Source organism: Leucopleurus acutus (assembly GCF_964270905.1).
Source record: "Leucopleurus acutus genome assembly, chromosome: 21".
Classification (NCBI taxonomy): domain Eukaryota; kingdom Metazoa; phylum Chordata; class Mammalia; order Artiodactyla; family Delphinidae; genus Leucopleurus; species Leucopleurus acutus.
In genome coordinates, this window is record NC_139163.1 from 5,495,751 (window position 1) to 5,516,287 (window position 20,537).

Consider the following 20,537-nt stretch of genomic DNA (forward strand, 5'->3'; position numbering starts at 1 on the left):
GCGCCCAGAAGGAAGCAGTGGTCAAGAAGCCCCGGACCTTGGACTTTCTGAGAGCAGAACCTTGCCCACCAAGCCCGCATGTTCTGAGAAGTAACGGCATCCACCCCACCTCCGCAGGACTCTCTCATTTCTGTCTCTAAGAAACCCAAGCCTCCTTCCTCTTCTGAGAAACCCTTCTGCAGAAATGGACGTTCTCCCCATTGCAAGGGCCAGAATAAATCCACCTCCCCTTTGTCATCGGTGCGTTTTGTCTCACACACCAACTTCCAGTCAGCTTTTATTCCTTGTTTTTTCCCTGGCCTTTCTTATTCCAGATGGTTAAAATGAGGGTACAGTTTTCTATACTTTTCACAATCATTAATCAACTAATCTTCATGATCAAGCTAAGTGATTTTTTCCATTCTTAGGTGAAAAACATTGGCTCAAGACTCAGTGTTTTGCATCAAATGAAATAACTACCTAAGTTGTCCTACCATTATAGGTAAAAGAAAAAAACCCTGCATCTTTGCTAAGAGACTTTAAAGTCTGTGAACCGTTCGGCCCTGTTCCCTCAACTCCCCTACATGCCCTACATTTCGCAGAAGTAATAAAAACCTGCCATGTGCCAGGAATCCCAGGAGGTCCTGTTCCCACACGTATTTACTTCTCCCAGCACTTCTGGAAGAAAGTTATGATCACCCCATGTTTCTGGCGAAACAGCACAGCCTGTACGGAGGGGCATTCAGCTCTGGTGCAGACGCCAGGGTCTGAATATGGGTTTTACCACTAACTACCTTTCAACACCCAGATCCCTAATCCCAAGCACACTCACCAGATGTACCAGTGGGATATGCATCAACCACACATATTCCAACAAGGAAATACCTCTCTGCCCCTCTCCAGTGGGAAGGAAAGGCCTGGCTGAAAGCTACTTGAGGTCAGCTAGACTGAGGCTCACCTACTGTCAGGGCCACTTTCCTTCTACAGGGATAACGCACTCATCAGGCAACAGGCTACAGGAGCCAGAATCCTCGCTTTAACAAATCAAGCCGAGAGAAAATGTCCAAGGACTGAAGTTCTGACACAGCATTGCCCAGGTTCAGAGAGAACAAAACCAAAACCCAGCTCACCTCTTGGGTCGTCCCAGATAAAATACACAGAGGTTAAATATAACTAAGTTGCCCTCTAATTTCAACTTGCTGTTCTTTTGAGGGAGTATTTCTATCGTTTCCGTTGTCTGAGTTCACTGGGAAACATTCTTTTGAGAAACAGAAAGAAAAAGCAGGGTTCCACAACTCAGTGGGCTCACAGGGTCGTCCCAGGGGTCAGGAGTGCAAGGGCAGCGACCCAAAGCCGCCGACACGCCCGGGAGGCTGGGAGGCTGGGAGGCCGGGCCGCCGGGCCCGCCACACTTTCAAATGGAGCCAGCTGTCTATTCTGACCGGTTCTTCATGAGCTGCACAGGCATCTTGAGAGTTTTTAAACTCAGGTCTGTGTGGTGACTTTCTAGTGTTACTTAATCCATCTTCTCAACCAGTCACTACCCCTTGGCTCTCACCAGAAGCCTGGCACTGGGAGAACCCAGGTCTTGGCAACCAGAGCGGCACTAGCCCGGCCCAGGTTGTCCCAAGGCGTGAAAAGAAGGAAGAAGAATCAGATCTAACGTCACCAGGAGCTCAAGAATGACAAAGGCGGCCCTTACAGAGAGCATTCACTGCAAGGCAGTCCCCACGGTCTGGCCACATTACAGAGACAATGACTTCGTTCACCATCAGCATTTATTGGGCGCCTGTTATGTGCAAAGCACTCTGCTAGGCGCTGGGCAAGATACAAAGATAAACCCACAAGACTGCCCTCGGAGAGCTTACAGTCTAGTATAGGAGTGCAGTCTCTGGAGAAGATCTTTTAGGTGTGATTGACCTCCCCTGACCCACCCCACCAAAAAAAAAAAGAGGGGGTGGGGGGGGAAAGAAAACCACCTCAAGGTTACTAGACTTGGTTTCAGCCATTTTCTCTTCGTGCAGCAGCTTCACATAAAAGAAAGCATCAATCGGAAAGCCTTGTAAAATGCATACTTTTACTCATAAACAAAATTCACTTTCATTAGAAAAGTGCTGAATATTTATTGCAATTAAGAAAATCCTCAAACATTATCTTCAGTATTTTCATGGATTTTCTTATGAATCTGTATTTGTAAAGTAGTTTCCCAAATTGCATCAAAACATGCAACCACTTTTTGAAACAGATCTCTTTAAACCACTGGCAGTCACATAAAAGGTACACAGACTGCCTGCTAAAAGCAAGGGAAGCATCTGAAATGGACACATGTTTACTACCAAAATTCACAGCTTATGGTTTTCCCCCCCCATAAACTCATTTCAGGTCAAGTCAAAGCATTATAAAATAACACCTCCGTTAACCTATACCCCCAAAGACCCAAAGCTTTAGCTCATTAAGCTTTAGATAGAACAGTGAACAAACGTTCCTTGCGGCCTTCAAGCCTATCTCTTAGTTGCCAGACCCACCAAAGAGCTGTAAAATACTTCCAAAATCAGAAGCTCAAAATAACCCCCTTTTCCTATTACACCATAAGGAATTTCTGAAGTTTTCTGTTATCTTCCTTTAAGCATAAAGGAACCAAATGTAATCAACTGGGGGAATAGAATCACTGATACAGCTGCTTGTCTAGGTTAAACTGCTAGAGAAAAGGAGCATGTAAGCACAACATCTTAAAATTAACTCATTTCTAAACATAATTACTTTAGATGAGTGTCTTGCAATTATTCTCTTCCTAGGATCATCCCTGGGCTCCGATGTTTCTAATTAAAAGTGTAAAGCCGGGGGCTTCCCTGGTGGCGCAGTGGTTGAGAGTCCACCTGCCGATGCAGGGGACACGGGTTCGTGCCCCGGTCCGGGAAGATCCCACGTGCCGCGGAGCGGCTGGGCCCGTGAGCCATGGCCGCTGAGCCTGCGCGTCCGGAGCCTGTGCTCCGCAACGGGAGAGGCCACAGCAGTGAGAGGCCCGCGTACCGCAAAAACAAAAACAAAAACAAAAAAAGTGTGAAGCCTTGGGTCTTTATGGAGACTTTCTAAGACTTCTTGAAAACACTGACGCTGAGGTTGATGATATGGTTATCAACTGAATACAGGTCCATCTTCTTCGTGCAGAATTACAGTGAACTTACAAATCTGTGCATACCCAGAAGCGAGTCCCTGAGAGGGAGGTTTCTTACTCCCGTGTTGGCGCATTCCTGTCCTGAGCAGCCTCCCTTAGCTAGTGAGTAAAAGCAAACACATCCATTGTGCTAGGGGGCCTTTCTACTCCCCTTTCTCACTGAACCCCAAAAAGTGGGTGGGCCTGGACTGAACAGGAACTGGAGTAAATTTCCACATTCATCTCCAGCAAACACAGATCCACGCATGCAGAGGCCCATGAACACCTCAACCAGCCCCGGGTCTGGCTAAGGCTGCAGGCTTCTTACGTGTACCCGCCTCAAGGAGAACACACCCAACTTTTAAGCTTTGATGCCGACAGATTTTAAGTTTGTACAAACTATGTAAGAAGTTAAATCTTCTAGGTGTAAAATCTAACAGAAATAAAGTCAGATCAATATGAATTATGTGTTGACTTGCCTTTCAATCATCCGGCTGCTGGCACATTACTGAGGTGCTTTTCTGTTCAATCTCTCTGCCAAACGGATCCAACAAATTTTACAGACGTGTGTGGTATAAAAGAACTGCTATTTAAGCTAACTAGTCCAACTCTGTCATTTTACAGATAAAGAAACGGAGACCCTGAAAAGTTTAATGAAAAAGCTGGGAGCCAAACCCAGTCTAGCATTCATGATACTGTACTTCCGACCTTCAACTGACCTTCACAGAACACACACCCTTACAGGTAAGAGCTGTTCCAACCAATGCAATTAAACGGAGATGTATTTCATATGAAATAAGTATAACAAATGTTAAGCCACTAATGTAAGCTATTCGTAGAAGATATTAGCCCTTTTTGGTTACTGCTGATGACGCACCTACGTGTGTGGTCTTGCTCTTAGGGGGACTGATTTGCAGTTGCTTCCCCTGAGGATGCTTATTTGCCCACTGTAGAAAAGAATCATGTTAAATATGATCATATAATCAATCTCTAAATAATTTTTACATACATTGGGATTCTTATACTTTTAACATGAGTATAATTAACTTCTGCAGAGAATGAGTGAGATATTAACCTCTATATAAATTGTTGGCAACTTGAAAATTAGTCATTTCCACACAGGATAGGAAATCTCTTCTAGGTAATAGAAAGGGCATCCAGGGTAATAAAAAATATAATAAAAATTATATAAGTGAATTTTGACTAGTCTGTAATCGGAGGTATAAAAAAAGGATATGCTTAAAGAATGAGATCTGAGTTCAAGGGTTAACACCCTTCCTTGCTAGCTATGTAATAACCTTGAAGCAATTCCACAAACTTCTGGGTCTGTTTCTTTATCTGCAAAGAGCTAACATTTGCACTACTTACCTCATTAGATTACTGAGGATCACATACAGTAAAATATATGAGCGCCTGTGAATGGAAATGCACACCAACACATATCGATTATTATTACCCCCCAATAATTATTCAAATGTGGACCTAGAAAAATAATTAAATAATTACCACTCCGTGGCACTAGGCATGCTCACTAGATAAACCATGCAAACATTTTCAACGTTCAATGGCAATGTTAAAAAAAAAAAAAAAAAAGAATCACACAAAGATATAATACCAAGGAACTTTTTTAGAGAAAGCACTGAAAGACACACATTTGGTTAAGAGACTTTAAAATGATTTTAGAATGATTTACAGCATATAAAGAGGTATTTAGTCTTTAGTGGAGAAAGTTGCTAGTCACCTGTCAGAAAAACAAGCATTGTGGGCATTCCTAAGACAAACGGAATAAAATTCATCACTTTTCACTATTTTGTAAACCAGGCTCCTCACCAACAATTGTATTAATTTTTCCAGTATTCAGACATACCCTAAAAGAGGTAATAGAGAATGTCTGCTTCTAAATCACATCCAATATGAACTTGCATAAATGCAAGGCATAAATAGAGTTCTTATAACTCCACAGGCACCTGAAAGTTTTAACTACCCTTCATGCTCACTTCATATTCCATAAAGAATAATGGAAATACAGGGAATACTTCAAATATAAATATTTCACAAATCCTTCTCATGTGGCTGTCTTATTCTTAGAATACTCCACTCTGATGGCCTTTGTTTGTTTTTGTTTGGAAAATTAAGTAGTACATTAACCTTTCCCTTCAAATATGCCTTTTGATGTTCATTCTTACACCAAAAAAAAAAAAAGTTAACAACCCAAAACAAATAAAGATGCAAGGGAAGAGATAAACAAGATACAATTCATTAGGTACAAAAATATGCTGTTTCAAATTCAGAATAATTTAATAACTCTTCGTTATTTCATATGTATCTGGAAATGGGACAGATACATGTCCTGATCCTGTCACAAGAGGTAGAATTCCAGCATTTGGTACAACGTTCCAAGATAGAGTTAAAGTGACATTCCTGTTTCCCCTATAAAAAGATATAATAAACAGATGTCAGCAGAAACATTTGTAGTTCAATAAAAACGTTTTAATTCAAGCACTGAGGTATCAAATACTTTATTTTTAACCAGCTATTCCTAATTGGAATTCTAATCTACACACAAGTTCTTCTCAAGTCGTTTGAGATCCGAGATGATGCTGGGAAACAGCAGCATTCTCACTGCAGGTCCCCCATAATGACCCTCCTCAAGTCACTTAAGTCACAGTTATTCGAGCCATCAACCAAAACGCTTAAATGAGTAAAACACAGAAAACAGAGCGATTTGAGAAATCTCTCAAATCAGGAAATCAGGAGACGATGATTTGAAACCTAATTCTATCAATCATTATCCAGATGGGCAAACCTGAATCAATCAAACTCTCTCAGGGCTGGAAACTTTTCATCTGCAAAACCAGGTTTGGTTAAAATAGCTCTCCCCTAAAATCCTTTCCAAAGTTGACCCGCAGAGCTTAAGAGCTAAAACTGACCCAAAAGATCAATCGTTCTAATTCCTTCATTTTGTATAAAAGGAAGCTGAGGTTCAGAGAGATTAAGTGAACCGAAACTAGAAACTTCAGTATCAACTCCTAGACCAACACGTGGCTTCCTCGTTCAGGTTCCCAGGCAGGCTCCTCTGACACCCCCGAAGGAGCCCTTTGACGACAGTCCCACTCCAGGGCCAGCACCCCAGGCTCCCCGTACCCTTAAGGGCAGAAGCCCCAGGCCCTCCTCGTCTCACCATTACAGTTCCCATAATGCGAGAGAACTGGGCACTTTTTTAGACCTGGGTTTGCACGGTACTATTTCTACCCCATCTTCCAGTTCACATCTGTATAAATACTTTTCTTTCTCAACTTTTCTTTTTAGCTGTTTTTCTTTAAAATAAAAACACATCACGTCTTTCTCTCCCCTTCATGTAACATCACACGTAAAAAATGACAAAGAATTGCTCACTTGAGACCATTTCCATCGTCAAAGAAAAAATACTTTGTTTTCATATCTTTCAGCAGCAGCTTTGGATTATCACCTCTCAGAACAATCTTGTCCCACAGAACAACCTGGTTCAGAGCCTACATTAAAATAAAAATTAATTAGATAATTCAACAGATATAGCATCTCTGTCACTTCAGAAGTATGTTAAGCGAAGAGTTTAATTTATATGAATGAATCCAACTTTGAGGGAACTGCTAAAATCTTAAAGCAGACAAAATGGTAACAAGTGGATAGACACAGGAGTGAAACTTCTGGACAAAAGAAAGATACTTCCCTAAAGGAAATCACCCCTTTTGCCAAGGCAACTGTATTATTTAGAGCCCTCAAAGTTTGATGCAAGGTTTTAGACTTATGTGCTCTCCAGAGTGAGGCCCTAGGAGAAACAGAAGGCACTAGAATCCCTAGAAGGGAAGCATTCTTTTAAATCACTTTTCCCTGTAAAATTTCTGAGACCCTTCAACCCTGTGGACACTACATGGTGCCAGGGAAACAGAGAGAACAAATCCCTGTAGATCACACTGCTAATACAGGTCACTGCTGCTAGATTATCTCATGAGAATTTATATATCTCCAAGGTTTTTAAATTATCAAGGCATCACTAAAGAAATGAAGACTTTTTAGGGTTTTTTTTTTTTCCTTTAAGGAAACATAGGCACATTATTGTTTTACTGGCAAAATCCTAGAAGTCAGACAATTCTTTTAAGCCACTGCTTTGACATATCATAAGCAAGTTTCGTTTGGAAAATTAGAGTTACGAAATGGAGAAAAAGCACATTTGTAACCACTGCTAAATGCCAAGAAATGTGTTCTTATGAAGCTACCATCCATTAGCTTGGGAGGCCAACTGCTCATTAACTAAAAAGAAACGTGGAGCAGTTAGTTTCTAAAAAGGCGTTCAAATCTTCACCTTAAACCCTCCAACAGTAAACAGAAACATCAAGACTGAAGAACACAGAATCAAAGATATGCCAAAGTAAAATGACTTTGTATGTATATTTATTCATTCACCAAAGCAGTGATCTGTCAAATTCCAAACTGTATTAACTTACTAGCCACGCTGGAGTAAATCAGGGTCATGAATCTGCTCAGGTGTATCCATCACCAAGAAGGTGACGTATTTATTTGGATCATTTGCTGAAACCTGTAGAATACTTGTGCTTACGGCTGTCACTCTCATCTAAAGAGCAGCTTTTTCTGTTTAACGCTTTGTTGATTCTCAAGGGCAGGGATCAAAACTTATTCAGCCCAATATTCTTACTGCCCAACAAAGTATCCTCCGTAAAAGACATGCTCAAAATAAATATACAGAGAATTGAAGTGCTAATGATTCCAGTTAACTAATCAAACCAATCAACAAATAAAGTTGATTCATTTGTCATCCCTTGAAAATGAATATACAGTTCAAATACAATACAGAAGTAGACTCATCTCTTAACTACGAATTACCTCAGGCTATGCTGATAACAAAACATAAGGGTAACTCAGGTAAAAACAACATAGAAGCACATTTTGATTCCACAGATTTCACCTTTCAGAGTTAATGCACATACCAGAATCATTCACCTTACACTTTTAGGACCTACGAAGATTTCTGTTTTATCAATATGCTATATAAATATTTTAACCCTTACTCTTATCTGCAACAAAAGCTCTAAATCAGACTGGACTAATAAATTTCAGTCACAAACTAATAGTTTTAATAATGTTATAATAGGTTTTAATCTAACAGTTTAATAGCTTTTAATTATAAAACTTCTAATCAACTCTAATTTAAGATTAAAAAGACTACTTTAAGTGCTCAAACTGATGAGTCCTGTACAACTCAAAACAAAGTAATGTATTTCTCAATATAAATTAATTGTAGATATATGGCTTAATAAAAGACTATCAGAACAGCTCACATCATGTATTAAAAGAGGAAAAATATAAATATTTAGATGGATTTTAAAATAATCTAAGAGACGATTCACAAATTAGTTATCTTTACAGTTTTTGATTACATTTCTGGGTAACAGAGTTGTAAGCACAAGTTACAAATTTCACTGATTCAAGTATCTTGCCGTCTATCTCTAATGGTAGCTGTGGAGAGAGTATCTTAGCTTAAAGAGGACTTAGCTGAGGAGTAATTCGACCTCCTCATTTCCTCATAACCCATAGTTCAGCAACATCCTTTTGGAGCTTATGACTGGAAATAGTCTCCAAAGATTTTTGCTAATGAGTTATTTTGAACCCAAACTACGCATCTTTATTTATAAATTACGTACATGATACACATTACTATTATCGTTAGATATATTATTATTGATAGTGAATGTAAATGTGCATTTCAAATAGGCTTCTTGACTAATGCTAAATTGTTCTCAGCCAACTATTTATTAGATCTCTTTGATTTTTTCTTTTAATCCTTTAACGTGGCTGTCAGCTCGGCCATTTTCCTGTCGCTCACACGTGTCTGGACCGTTAGCATTCTCTTCAATCTCTAATTTCTTTGAAAGAATTTTTTAACCATTTTTCCATTTGTGAGGATTAGTTTATTTAAAACTAAATGATATAATCTACTCAATTGGGTACACATTGCACAACTTTGCAAAATGCTGAAAGTGAACGGATACATGTATGCAGCAGGCTGACCGCTTGCCCTACAGAATTCCCCCTCTTCCTCCAGAGAAGGTGCGTGTTTTAGGAGGCGTGTGACTTAAGGACCGAGTAGAGTATCAGTGTCAGTCCACAGAGTATCAGTAAAATTTCACATCTTTTCCCTCTTACTTTAAATTGAGAAATACATAAATGGACTTTTGGCTTCCAGCGTGGCACACGAGGAGCTTGCAACTTGCCACTGCATCCTAACGCCAAGTAAAAAGGTGAACAAACTGAAAATCTGGCAACTCTTCTTAGATCCATAAGAAAAGAAATAGTAGCTCTTACTTGTTTTCCTTATATATCTAGGCATTACCTTGCTTGCACCCCACTCTCGGGAACCACAATGCAGGGGGGCTGTAGAAGCAGACAGAAAAACAAGACAGACAGAAGCTACCAAAGGAGACAAAGTTTTCTTAGTAGAGTCACCGTTCCATGGGCTTGTGATATTTACTAAATTACTCAGGTCAGATATTTCGAATACATAAAATTTATATTCTTTTCTAAAGAATGAGGTTTTAAATATCTATGAAAATACTTCTATACATATACTTACATTATTTTTTGTTGAATATTCGGCTGATAAATAAAGAAACAACTGCTTAACATTCCAATCAAATATATTTTCTAGATGTATATAAATTAAGGGATATATAAATCATAAAGCAGCATACAACTTTAAAACAGATTTTAGTTATTCTTAAATTAATTATTCATAGCAATACTGATACTAAAATTAAAAAAAAAAAAAGGAGAGGTGGCCCAGAAACATACTGGGCCTCTAATTTAATAAAAATATATAGAAGATGATATACTGTAAAATCCAGCTCATTCCAAAGTCAAAAAATATCAGTGAGATTATCAGTATCCTGCCCTGCTCCTCTAAGCATTACTACCTGAGATACTTCAATTAATACAAACTTAACCGAGAAATACAAAATTTCGTTTTCTGTAAAATCAACCCACTAAGCCTAAAAGAAAGAGGACTTAGTATTTCAAGCACATATGATTCCACTGGAGTTCTGAGTATAACCAATCACCACAGTATAACTTAATGTTAAGCAAAAGTGAACTAGGCTCAAGTAATTAAACCAAGTACGGTAAATTGTACATATTATTTTTGGACATATGCCAGTAGAGATCAAAATGTCTCAACCCATGAAGTGCTTTAGTAAGAGTACACAGCTGAATACCAATCTGGTTTCATTAGTTTGCACCCGAGTGAAAAAAACTCACCAGGATTAATTACAAGACTGGTGTGTCACTGAGAAATGAACTGAGTTAATGTTTGGATTTCATTAAGCATCATATGTAAATGGTTAAGTCATTTTATTATATCCGTTTATATACTAACAGCTACATGTTCATGACATTCCACTCTTAGATATGTGTATCCACTAAGAATCACTATTTTGGAATTCAGAAGCCTTAAATATCTCTCTATAAAAACAGGTACAATTTCAAGTTTTAGCAGCCATATTAAGAAAATCTAAACTACAAATGATGAAATTAAATTTCACTATAATTGCCCACATACACAAAGTTCCTACTTTCACACTAGCTCCAAACTCTCTCTCACTAGCTTAGATTTATTTTTTTTTTAAAGAGATGAAGACTTAAAAGCAAAAGTTTAACACAGGACTTTTCTGATGGTGTACTCTATTTCCTAAAAAAGTGCCTACAGAACTAATTCCTAGTCTACTTCTAAACCTAGTAATTTATTTCTAAAAAACTCAAGTTAAAAATAATTCCAGGCTAGTAAAGAGACATGTCAGGTAAACTCCCCAGGTAGATAATCTGCTTCCACTGTTCAGATAGTTGCTTTACACAAGTTCAAACAGTTCAATCTCCATAACCAACTTTAATCCTGGGGTCTTAAAAAGGCAGATGAGATCCCAGAAGTGGCAGGTAACAATGCTGCCAAGATAGTAATCTAAGACCCTAAGAGAAGATTAAACTGGCCCAGTGACCAGAGGTGTCAAAAGGTGGAAGTTCAAAATAAAGAAAAAATATTTAAATCACGTCCATTTTAAATAACTCTTTTAATTGTTACGATTTCTCTGACTCTTATTATAAAAGTACTTATAAAAAGAACGATAATGGCAAAATGCTAATATGGTTTACCAATAATCATTTGACAATGACCTTCTGAATCACAGCAGATGCAATTCACTTTTTCAACATATGTTTCTCTCTGCTATCACAAAACATGGACATATTCTTGGGGATTGTACATGAAACGTTACATCTAGGTAGGCTGAGTAGTGGTTACATTCTTCCGTCTTTAATTTAAATGATCTAATTTTATCTTCTTTCCTAAATACAGATTCAAACTCTCTTATAGCTTTAGATCTATTTAATGTTTCTGTGAAGAATTTAAAGTGTGTTCACACAATAATAACTCATCAATCTATAAATACAAGTTTTCTCAAGGTTGAACGAGGAGGTATTAACACGACTATACTGATGAAAACATAGGCATAGAAATTTCCAAGGTCTGACTGATTCAATGGATAAACATACTTACTGTCCCCCAAATCACTAAATATGTATATCATTGTAATACTAGAGAAAGAGCGATGAAATATTTGCTAAAAAGGATATCAGCAGTTATATCAAATGTAATGAATCCCAGATCACTTCTTTCTCTAGGTCCAGTGAAGTCTTCTACATTTTTTCTAGAAATAAAGATAATAGTTTCACCATCTTTCAAATGTAACAGCATACAAAACTCACAAAATTCCTTACATACGGGAAAGACAGGGTCTAGCTGTATCCCACAATGAAACAAGTAAAAATCAGAGAAACTGGTAAGTGTGACAATAGAAACATTCTAATCCATACAGAAGTAGGTCTTCAGCTATTTTCATTTACCTTCAAAGAACCCCTAACAAAACCCAGGGGGAGAAAAAAAGTGCTCATAGAATGTGGAAATACTCGATGTCAAGTGATTTGGTAGACTGGGTAGAAGAAAATTACATTTGACTGCAAGGTGGTATGGAAAACCAAGATTAAATGAACAACTACTATTCACTGAGCACGTACTACGTACTACGTATGCGTCCGGGTCAGGGCCACTATGTGTTTTTGACAATTATCTCAATCCTCACAACAGAGTTGCGTATTACTTCCACTTCAGACAAAAGTAAATGAAGACCCAGGAAGGTAGGAAGCTTGCTCAAGGTTCACAGTAGCTAACAGCTGTTCAGTGTGTACCATGAGCCACCCTCTTCTAAGCCCTCCCAGAGCAGACAGCGCTCGTGATGTCCAGCCTGAGTCTACCGGAATCTAAAAAAGAGTACCTAACAAACATCAATACAGGGAGGAAAGAAAAAAATAAGTGGGGAATAGCCATTAGATGACTGGCTTGTTGGCGTTTGTGACTTAGAAATAAAACTAAGGTTGAAGACGAGGGAGCTTTCGTTGGAAGATGGCACAGATAAGAAGGACACGAGAACCAGGGGGGAAAAAAAAGCTACGAATCGAAGAAAGTGCCAGAGAATAAAAATTAGCATAAAAAATGGGCATTAACGAAAGGACAATGTCATTTCAAAATTCTACTTCGGGCATTTTCGCAGATTTATTCAAGCGGCTGGCCCTTCACAAATAAAATTAAAAGCACGCCGCCTGGGAGCGCTGGGAGGCCGACTCCTCCCCGGGCATCCAAACCTCTCCTGCCAACTTCGCAGGCGCCGCGGGTACCTTCGGCGGCGGGACGAGGGGGACGGACCCCGCGGAGGGGCTGTCGGTGGGCGAGTCGGGCCGGGAGCGCCCGGGACGGGACCCCGAGCCCCGCGCCGGCGGGGGTGCGGCCGGGCGGGCCGCTGGGCTGGTGTGGTGCTCCCTTATTGGCCGGGCGCGGGCGAGGGAAGTGAGGCACAGGAAGGAAGCGGAGGCAGCGACCCGAGCAACGCTCGAAACGAACATTTAAGAGCAAGCCCGGGAAGGTGCGGCGGAGGGTGGGAGTCGAGGGAGAGCCCCCAATGGATCCGCCCGGGGGCGAAGGCCGCTCGGGGAGGCGGGGAGGGGAGGGGGTTCGCGCGGCAGCCCGGCCTCGGCGCCCCCCGCCCCGGCCCGGGCCCGCCGCCCGACCCCGGCCGTACTCACAGCATGATCCTCGAGACGTGCAGCCGCACCGGGACGCTCCGGTCTTTGAAGGCGGTGGTGATGAAGCAGCCGAAGGTGAGCGCCGCCATCACGCTCAGCGAGAAGGCGAACAGCGAGTTCGCCCGCGACAGCACCGTGTTCATCGCGGCCGACGCCCCGAAACCCGCTCCCCACGCACACCCGGCACCCCGTTCCGGCCGCGGTCCACCTATCTGCGAGCCGCGCCGCCTGCGCCGAGCGTTCCGGGGTGGGGGGAGTGGGGCGCGCTGCCGCGGCCCCGCCTCCTTTCCGGTCCCCGGACGAGAGCGAGCGCGCGCGCTCCCGCCGCCTGGACACACCCACCAGCGGGCGGGACGCGCCGAACCGGAGAGCCGGAGCCGCGCGGGGGCCCGCCCCTCCTCGCGCGGCCTGGCGCCGCCACCAATCAGCGACCAGCAAGGGAGGGGCGGGGCTTCGCCGCGGAAGGCCCGCCTCCTGGGCGCTGGCTTCCCGTCGTTCGACCCGCGGCTCGCCCACCATCCTTTCCCCGCCCTTACGGCAGGTGCTCTGGCGCTGCGGCTTTCTGGGTGCTTAGGTTCCGTCGATTTGCACTTTAAACCGGCAGCGGGGCCAGGTAGTTTGGTTTGTGTCCTGACGTGTCGCGTTTGGAAACAGAGCTTTAGAAAGCGCCGAGTCTTCCCCTTTGTCAAACCTGGTCAAAGTTAGAACTTCGGCTTTTTGGGACGGCGTGGGAGCCTTTACTTTACTTTCCACGCCCAACCTTAGACCAGTTCCTATTAATGCTTTGCCTTCCAGCGGCCGCTAACGCTGTGTTAGCCGATAAGGATGCTGCTACCCAGTTTAAATAGTCCATTTAACAAGGTGTATTGGGGAGCTGAAAGGATAACCTCACTAGGTCCTTAGGATCAAAGGCGGTGGTGGCTGTGGAATCGCTATGTCTCACGAAGTATAATTTAAGTTTTATTTACATAAAATATTTAATATGTATCATATATAAAGAAGATATGTACTATAAAATACATAAACTTACGATTTAACATTAGCAAGCCCTCAATACATAATGGCCCTTAGGGGCCGTAGGGTTCATACAGTGCCAATCCCTGAGCTTAAATATACTGTCTGCCAACACCTTTGTTCCTTTTGCAACGAGGCTTTTTCGTACTTATAAAAATGGGATTCAGAGGGCCCAGTAATCCGCTGAAATTATTTTTTTTTAAATTCTCTGTCCGTAATCCAGAAGAGTTTACGAACACCTGAGATACCTGCAAACCAGAAAGTGATGATATGATCCTGATGCTGGCTTACGTTGTCTATCGTTGAGCCCTTGCTTCTTTGCATTATTCATTAATCACTCAGTTTTCATACAGCCATGCAGTTAGAGTTATTACTAAGTGCCTACTGTTCCAGGTAGAGTTCTAGGCTTTGAGAGTACAGGACTAATAAGGCAAAGTCCCTGCTAAACTGGAGCAAAGCCAAGTAATGAAAAACGGATAAACTATGAACTAAGGAGAGATCCTTAGTTGAGTTAAAACCCTAAATTTTTATCTTCCAGGCAGCCAGAGGTTATTCGGTAAAGCAACGATTTATTGAATACTTAGCACAGTGTATAAACAAAACAATTAGGTATTCTTATTATAGGATGACTTAGAGAAGGGATGCTTGTTGTTACAGGTGTTGATGTCCAAAGAGAGTATTCTAAAAGATACGGGACTGCAAGTATGGGTTTATGTAAGAGATACCCAGCAGTCTGGTCCAGCTGAACAATGTATGTATAAAGCATTAGATGGAAAAGAGTCTGGAAAGGTATATTAAGGGCCTTTTATAGAAAACCTGGCCAAGGAGTTAGGATCTTATATCACAAGAAGTTCCATGTTAAACAAGAGTGGCATCACCGAACAGACAGCCATTTATAAGTTACATGTAGAGAGTAAGCGCCTGATGTTGACCACAAAGGGACAAAAAAAAGAAAGACCGATAGGGACATTTCAGAGTCAAAAATCTATGATTTAGCAATTGCTTAGCTAGGGGTGTGTGCAAAATATGGTGGAAAGGAGATTGTGAAAGCACAAGTGAAATTAATATTATTATTATGACATCATGGCTTGAACTTGAGTGACTGGGAGTTCCAAAAACACATGCAAGTCCACGATAGGAGCAGAATAGGGATGGGGTGGGGAATTCTCTAATTCTGTTGTAATTCTCCCATTGTTTCTTTGGATTGTCTAGATACTTAATCATACCATGTACATTAGAGAACACTTTACCTTTTCCTTTCCAGTTTTTAAATTTCTAATTGCATTCTCTTGTCCATCACAGTAGCTAATATTTCTAACAAAATCCTCAATAATGGAGATAATTGGCATCCTTTCATTTCTCCAGCAAGTAAGATAGTGGCTTTGTGATGTAAGTGGTGTGTGTGTGTGTGTGTGTGTGTATCATATTGATATCTAGGAAATATCCATTAATTCCTTTTTTATTGAGAAGTGTTCTTTAACATGAATGAGTGTTGAATTATTTTCACATGTGTTTTCTGTATCTTTGGATGTGATCACATAATTTTTCTCCCTAACTCTATGCCATAGACTGAATGTTTGTGACCCCACCCACCAAATTCATATGTTGAAATCCTAACTCCCAGTGTGATGGTATTAAGAGATGGGACTTCCAGTAGGTGATCAGGTCATGAGGGTGGAGCCCTTATGAATAGGATGAGTGCCCTTCTAAAAGAGACCCCAGAGAGGTCCCTTACCCCTTCCTTCATGTGGGGACTCAATGAGAAGGCTGCCAGTCTATGAACCAGGAAGCCAGCTCTCACCAGACACTGAATCCACCGGCACCACGATCTTGGACTTCTGACCCTCCAGAACTGTGAGAAATGAACTTCTGTTATTTATAAGCCACCCAGTCTATGGTAATTTGTTATAGCGGCCAGAACAAACTAAGACACTCTATTAATATGATGGATTAGATGAACAGATTTCCTAATATTGAACCATTGCACATTCCTGGAATAAACTCCACTTGGTCATGATGAATTAATTTTTTTTTTTTTTTGCGGTACGGGGGCCTCTCACTGTTGTGGCCTCTCCTGTTGTGGAGCACAGGCTCCGGACGTGCAGGCTCAGCGGCCATGGCTCACGGGCCCAGCCACTCTGGGGCATGTGGGATCTTCCCGGACCGTGGCACGAACCCGTGTCCCCTGCATCAGCAGGCAGACTCTCAACCACTGCGCCACCAGGGAAGCCCATGATGAATTAATTTTTAATATGATCTTGGGCTTTCTTTTCTAATTGTTCTTTTAAGTTTTTGCCATAAATATCCATAAGTGAAATTGATCTGTGTTTTTCTTTTTTTGGTCATAATATTATACTCAGAATATGAATTTGTAAGTTTTCCTTGTTTTTCTATGCACCAGGATATTTAAGTGGCACTTGGATTATCTGTTCTTTAAAAATTGGGTAGAAATTACCTTGAGATGCTACTCTTCTTTTTTGATGGTTATTGATTGTTCATTGTAATTACCTATATGTGTGCTTTCTCCCTTTTTAATTATTTTCATTAGTATTTTTCTTTGTTGAATTTTTTCAAAGAACTGTCTTTTACATTTCCTAATTAAATCTACAGTTCTTTGTTTTCTTATTCATTAACTTTTGTTTTTAACATTATCAACTATTTCCATTCCACTTTTCCTTGGTTTTCTAGCTTTAAGGATTAGATATTTAATTGACATATTTTCATTTTTATTGTTACGATAACCACTTTAGCTGTATCCTAAAATTTTTGATCAGTTGTGTTTAAATTTTGTATTTCTCTTCTGAGGGGTAGCTTAATTGTGTGTGTGTGCGCGCGTGTGTGTGCATGCGCACACGAGCTACATTTCCAGGGGGAGGGACCTTTTTCCTTTTGATGGTTTTAAATTGATGTCTGATTTTATTTCATGTAGACAGAGAATGTTGTTTCTACTCTTTGGATTACTGAGGTCTTCTTTGTGGCCTAAAATGTCACTTTTGTGAATATTCAGTGTGCACTGGAAAAGGGTATGTATTTTCTGCTAATGGTATACAGAGCTTGATATATATCTATGACATCTATCTTATTGATTATGTTATCTGTGTCTTTTATTTCCTTATTAACGTTTTGTTATCTTTGTTTTCTTGGATTGAGAGAGATGTGTTAAAGTCTCCAAATTATTGTGTTTTTGTCTGTTTCTCCTCTCATCTTTATACTTTCTGCTTTATACAATTTGTTAAGTAACAGTATGTCTTCATTATGAATGGTGTCTTTAGCATCATAAAGTATTCTTCTTTTCCTCTTAATGCTTTTCGATCGGAGTTCTAGCTTGTCAAATGCCAAGATTGCATGGGAGGAAATTGACGCTGTTATTTATCTAAAATAATACTGTAGACCTCAGTTAAGGTTTAGCACTTTCTGACTAAATGTCTTCTCCTCTTTCATAATTTCTACTGAGAACCTGATGGCAGTTATGAGAGGAACAGCTGGAGTGCTTTGTCAGCACTTGAATAAATAGGGAGTGGTCGACTGGGGAAGACATGCTTAGTTATATTTTCCAAGAGTAGGAAGAACCACAGGATAAAGGTAAAGTCTCCATCTTCTTATTTGCAAATAATTATTCTTCTGTAACACTGAGCCAAGAAGAAGGAAGAGGAGTGACTTAGGGAATACTTTAAATAAAGCTGTGGCACATGGACAGTTAGGCTGTGGAAAAAGCAGATAAGCCTAAAGAGACAGCACTGTAATCACATATGCTATTGTTCGGGATGTGCAAAGTGCCCCAGAAGCGCCAGGCTACCCAAGGAAGTTTCTGCAGTGGAGTGTGTTATAGGTCTGACCCACTGAGGACTCCCGTTAGAACTATTTTTCATAAAGGGACTATAAATTATACTGTCCATCATGGAGAGTCATACATTTTTCTATCCCTTTCAATGTCCAGGACAGAACCTTGTACCTAGTAGATGCTCAGAAAATTCTAGTTGAATTGAGGTGCCCTGAATCCATAAACTATATTTTTGAAGAATTTTCACAGAAAAGATATATACATGTCATATGCAAATAACAAGTATTTAAAGTATAAATTGGTAAAATGGTATCAAGTGAAAGCTAACTTGGATATGAAGGCTGAGGACAAATTGTAGAAGGCTTGAATGCCAGGGTGATAAGTTTGAACATCACCCAGGAGACAGTTGGAACCTTTGGGAATTTTAGTTCATTTGAATATAAAGGCCATGGGGTCTCTAGGTAGATAAGTAATTTCTTAGGGAAGAATGAGACTGCCAGCAGGTAGACCAGGTGAGAGATTATCACAGTAGTTCAGACGTGAGATGATGAGCGTGTAAATCAAGGCGATGGCAGTGCAAATGGAGGGAAGGAGCAGATGCATCTGTGAATTTCCCTCCAATTTCATCCATAGCCTCTAGGTTTTTACTACATTGAGAGTATTTCCAAGGACTCTGGGAAGTATCCATATCAAGTCATTCAGCCCAAATTCCAGTCCTGGCACCAATTCACTGGCATTTCATGGATGCAGTTTCATGGAGGACTGTTTCATGGGTGAAGTCAGGAGATGTGAGACTCGTGGGTCAGAGACTAAGGACTTTGTTACTGGTGGCACAGCAAGCAGACTGAGCATCACGTTTGAATTGGTTCTTCTTGGCCTCCGAGTCCCTCAAGGGCGACCCAGAGGGCCCGGATGTCAGCTGTGCCCACATCATCTGCATTTTTGCTGAGGAATGTTAAGCTTGAGGAACGTACCCTTTTATTGCAAGCAGTAAGCAGGGAGACATCACCTCCTCCCTCAAGGCTGCCCGCTGCAAATACAACTCGAGAGGTGGCCTGAGTAAAGAGAAGTCAGGGCTTTGCATGGTTGGCGTACCCAGCAAAACATGCGTGAACGCAGAGGTCCAAAGACTTCTCTCCCAGTGCGTGGATCCACAAGTTGTATGTGTTTCAAATTGCGATAAATGACAAACAGCCTTCAAAAGGTGGTGCCCATTTACCCTCCCAGGCACGGTTAACAACCATGGAGCTTTTGTTTTTTATGCTGAACTGATTGCCAGTTTGCATTTCTGAATGTAAGGTTACAGATGAAATATGTTTATCGCTCATTAGTATTCTCTGTGAATTGCCTCTCCAAAATTGTCAGCCCCCTTTCTGCTGTGAAATGCTGTCTCTGCCACTTCCTTGATTTTTCTTGCCTGATTTTCAAGACCTCAGAGCTCTAAGTCCAGCCCACGTTGCCAAATTTGTCTCTGCAACACTCACGTTCTCCCCTAGCCCCCAGTGCCTTGATCTGTCAGACTCCTTGTGCCTTAACTCTCGTTCCCTTCACTTAGAACACTCGCCCCTTCTATTCTCCCCCTCCACTTTCTTCCCATCTTTTAGGTTCCAACTCAGGCTTCCCTGCCTCTTCCAAATATTCCTTGACAAGTTCTACTTACCTGGATTTCACTGCTTTGAACTTTTTCAGAAACTTCTTTACATTAACCAGAATTTATAACTTAATTTTATGTTATAATGAATTTGTATGGTTATATCGTCTATGTCACCCTTACCTCCTAGGTTTGATTGCATGGATCTATGACTTCTTTCATATCCTATCTAGAGCCTCTTGGAGTACATATTATCATACGTGTATTTAACCAAACAGATAGCTTCAAAACTATTTTCTTCAAGATATTTGTTTGGTTAATGACTATTAAATAGACCATGCCAGTCTTATAATTCTAGCAGTTCTATTCCTATGCATTTCTTTAAAGAGAGAAAAACAAAACGCTTAAGCAGAAGGAAAACCACTTACTGGGCATTTGAGGGGACAAAGGACTATGTAATTTAAACAAAACAAAACAAAACTTGTTGCTTTCAGGTCATTTTGTGTCTGTTAAAGTTTTTCCAAGCATGACTCCTATGGCACTAAGGAAATTTAAGAATATGTTTCAATTTTTGTTAGAGTATGTATGTTTATTTTCCTTGATACTTACATGAAAATTACCCATTCAGCCCAGGGCCCTTGGAATGAAGCAAAGAAGCAAATGTTTCCACTCAGGAGGCTGTGGGGCTTTTATAAGGTTCATCATCAGCCTCTAGAACATTCCTCCAAGCAGCTGCTCTTCCATACTTTTGTCCTTCCATTGTTGTCACTCTTTGCATCTTGGCTTTGCACTCTGGGTCTTCGTTCCTGTCTCGGGCCCTCCTTTCTCAGGCTTGCCTT

The 20,537-nt window shown here is 40.9% G+C and overlaps 1 protein-coding gene across 1 annotated transcript; it reads right to left on the reverse strand.

Moving 5' to 3' along the window:
• Positions 1-1,719: 1,719 nt before the first annotated feature.
• On the reverse strand, positions 1,720-13,596 carry SPCS3 (signal peptidase complex subunit 3). The gene is made up of 5 exons (XM_082863665.1): positions 13,313-13,596; positions 11,808-11,883; positions 9,762-9,836; positions 6,530-6,645; positions 1,720-5,563 (listed from the first exon to the last, which is right to left on the reverse strand). Exons 1-5 carry the CDS (start codon positions 13,453-13,455, stop codon positions 5,431-5,433), a joined length of 543 nt encoding a protein of 180 aa, XP_082719791.1. The 5' UTR covers positions 13,456-13,596; the 3' UTR covers positions 1,720-5,430.
• Between the last annotated feature and the right edge of the window lie 6,941 nt (positions 13,597-20,537).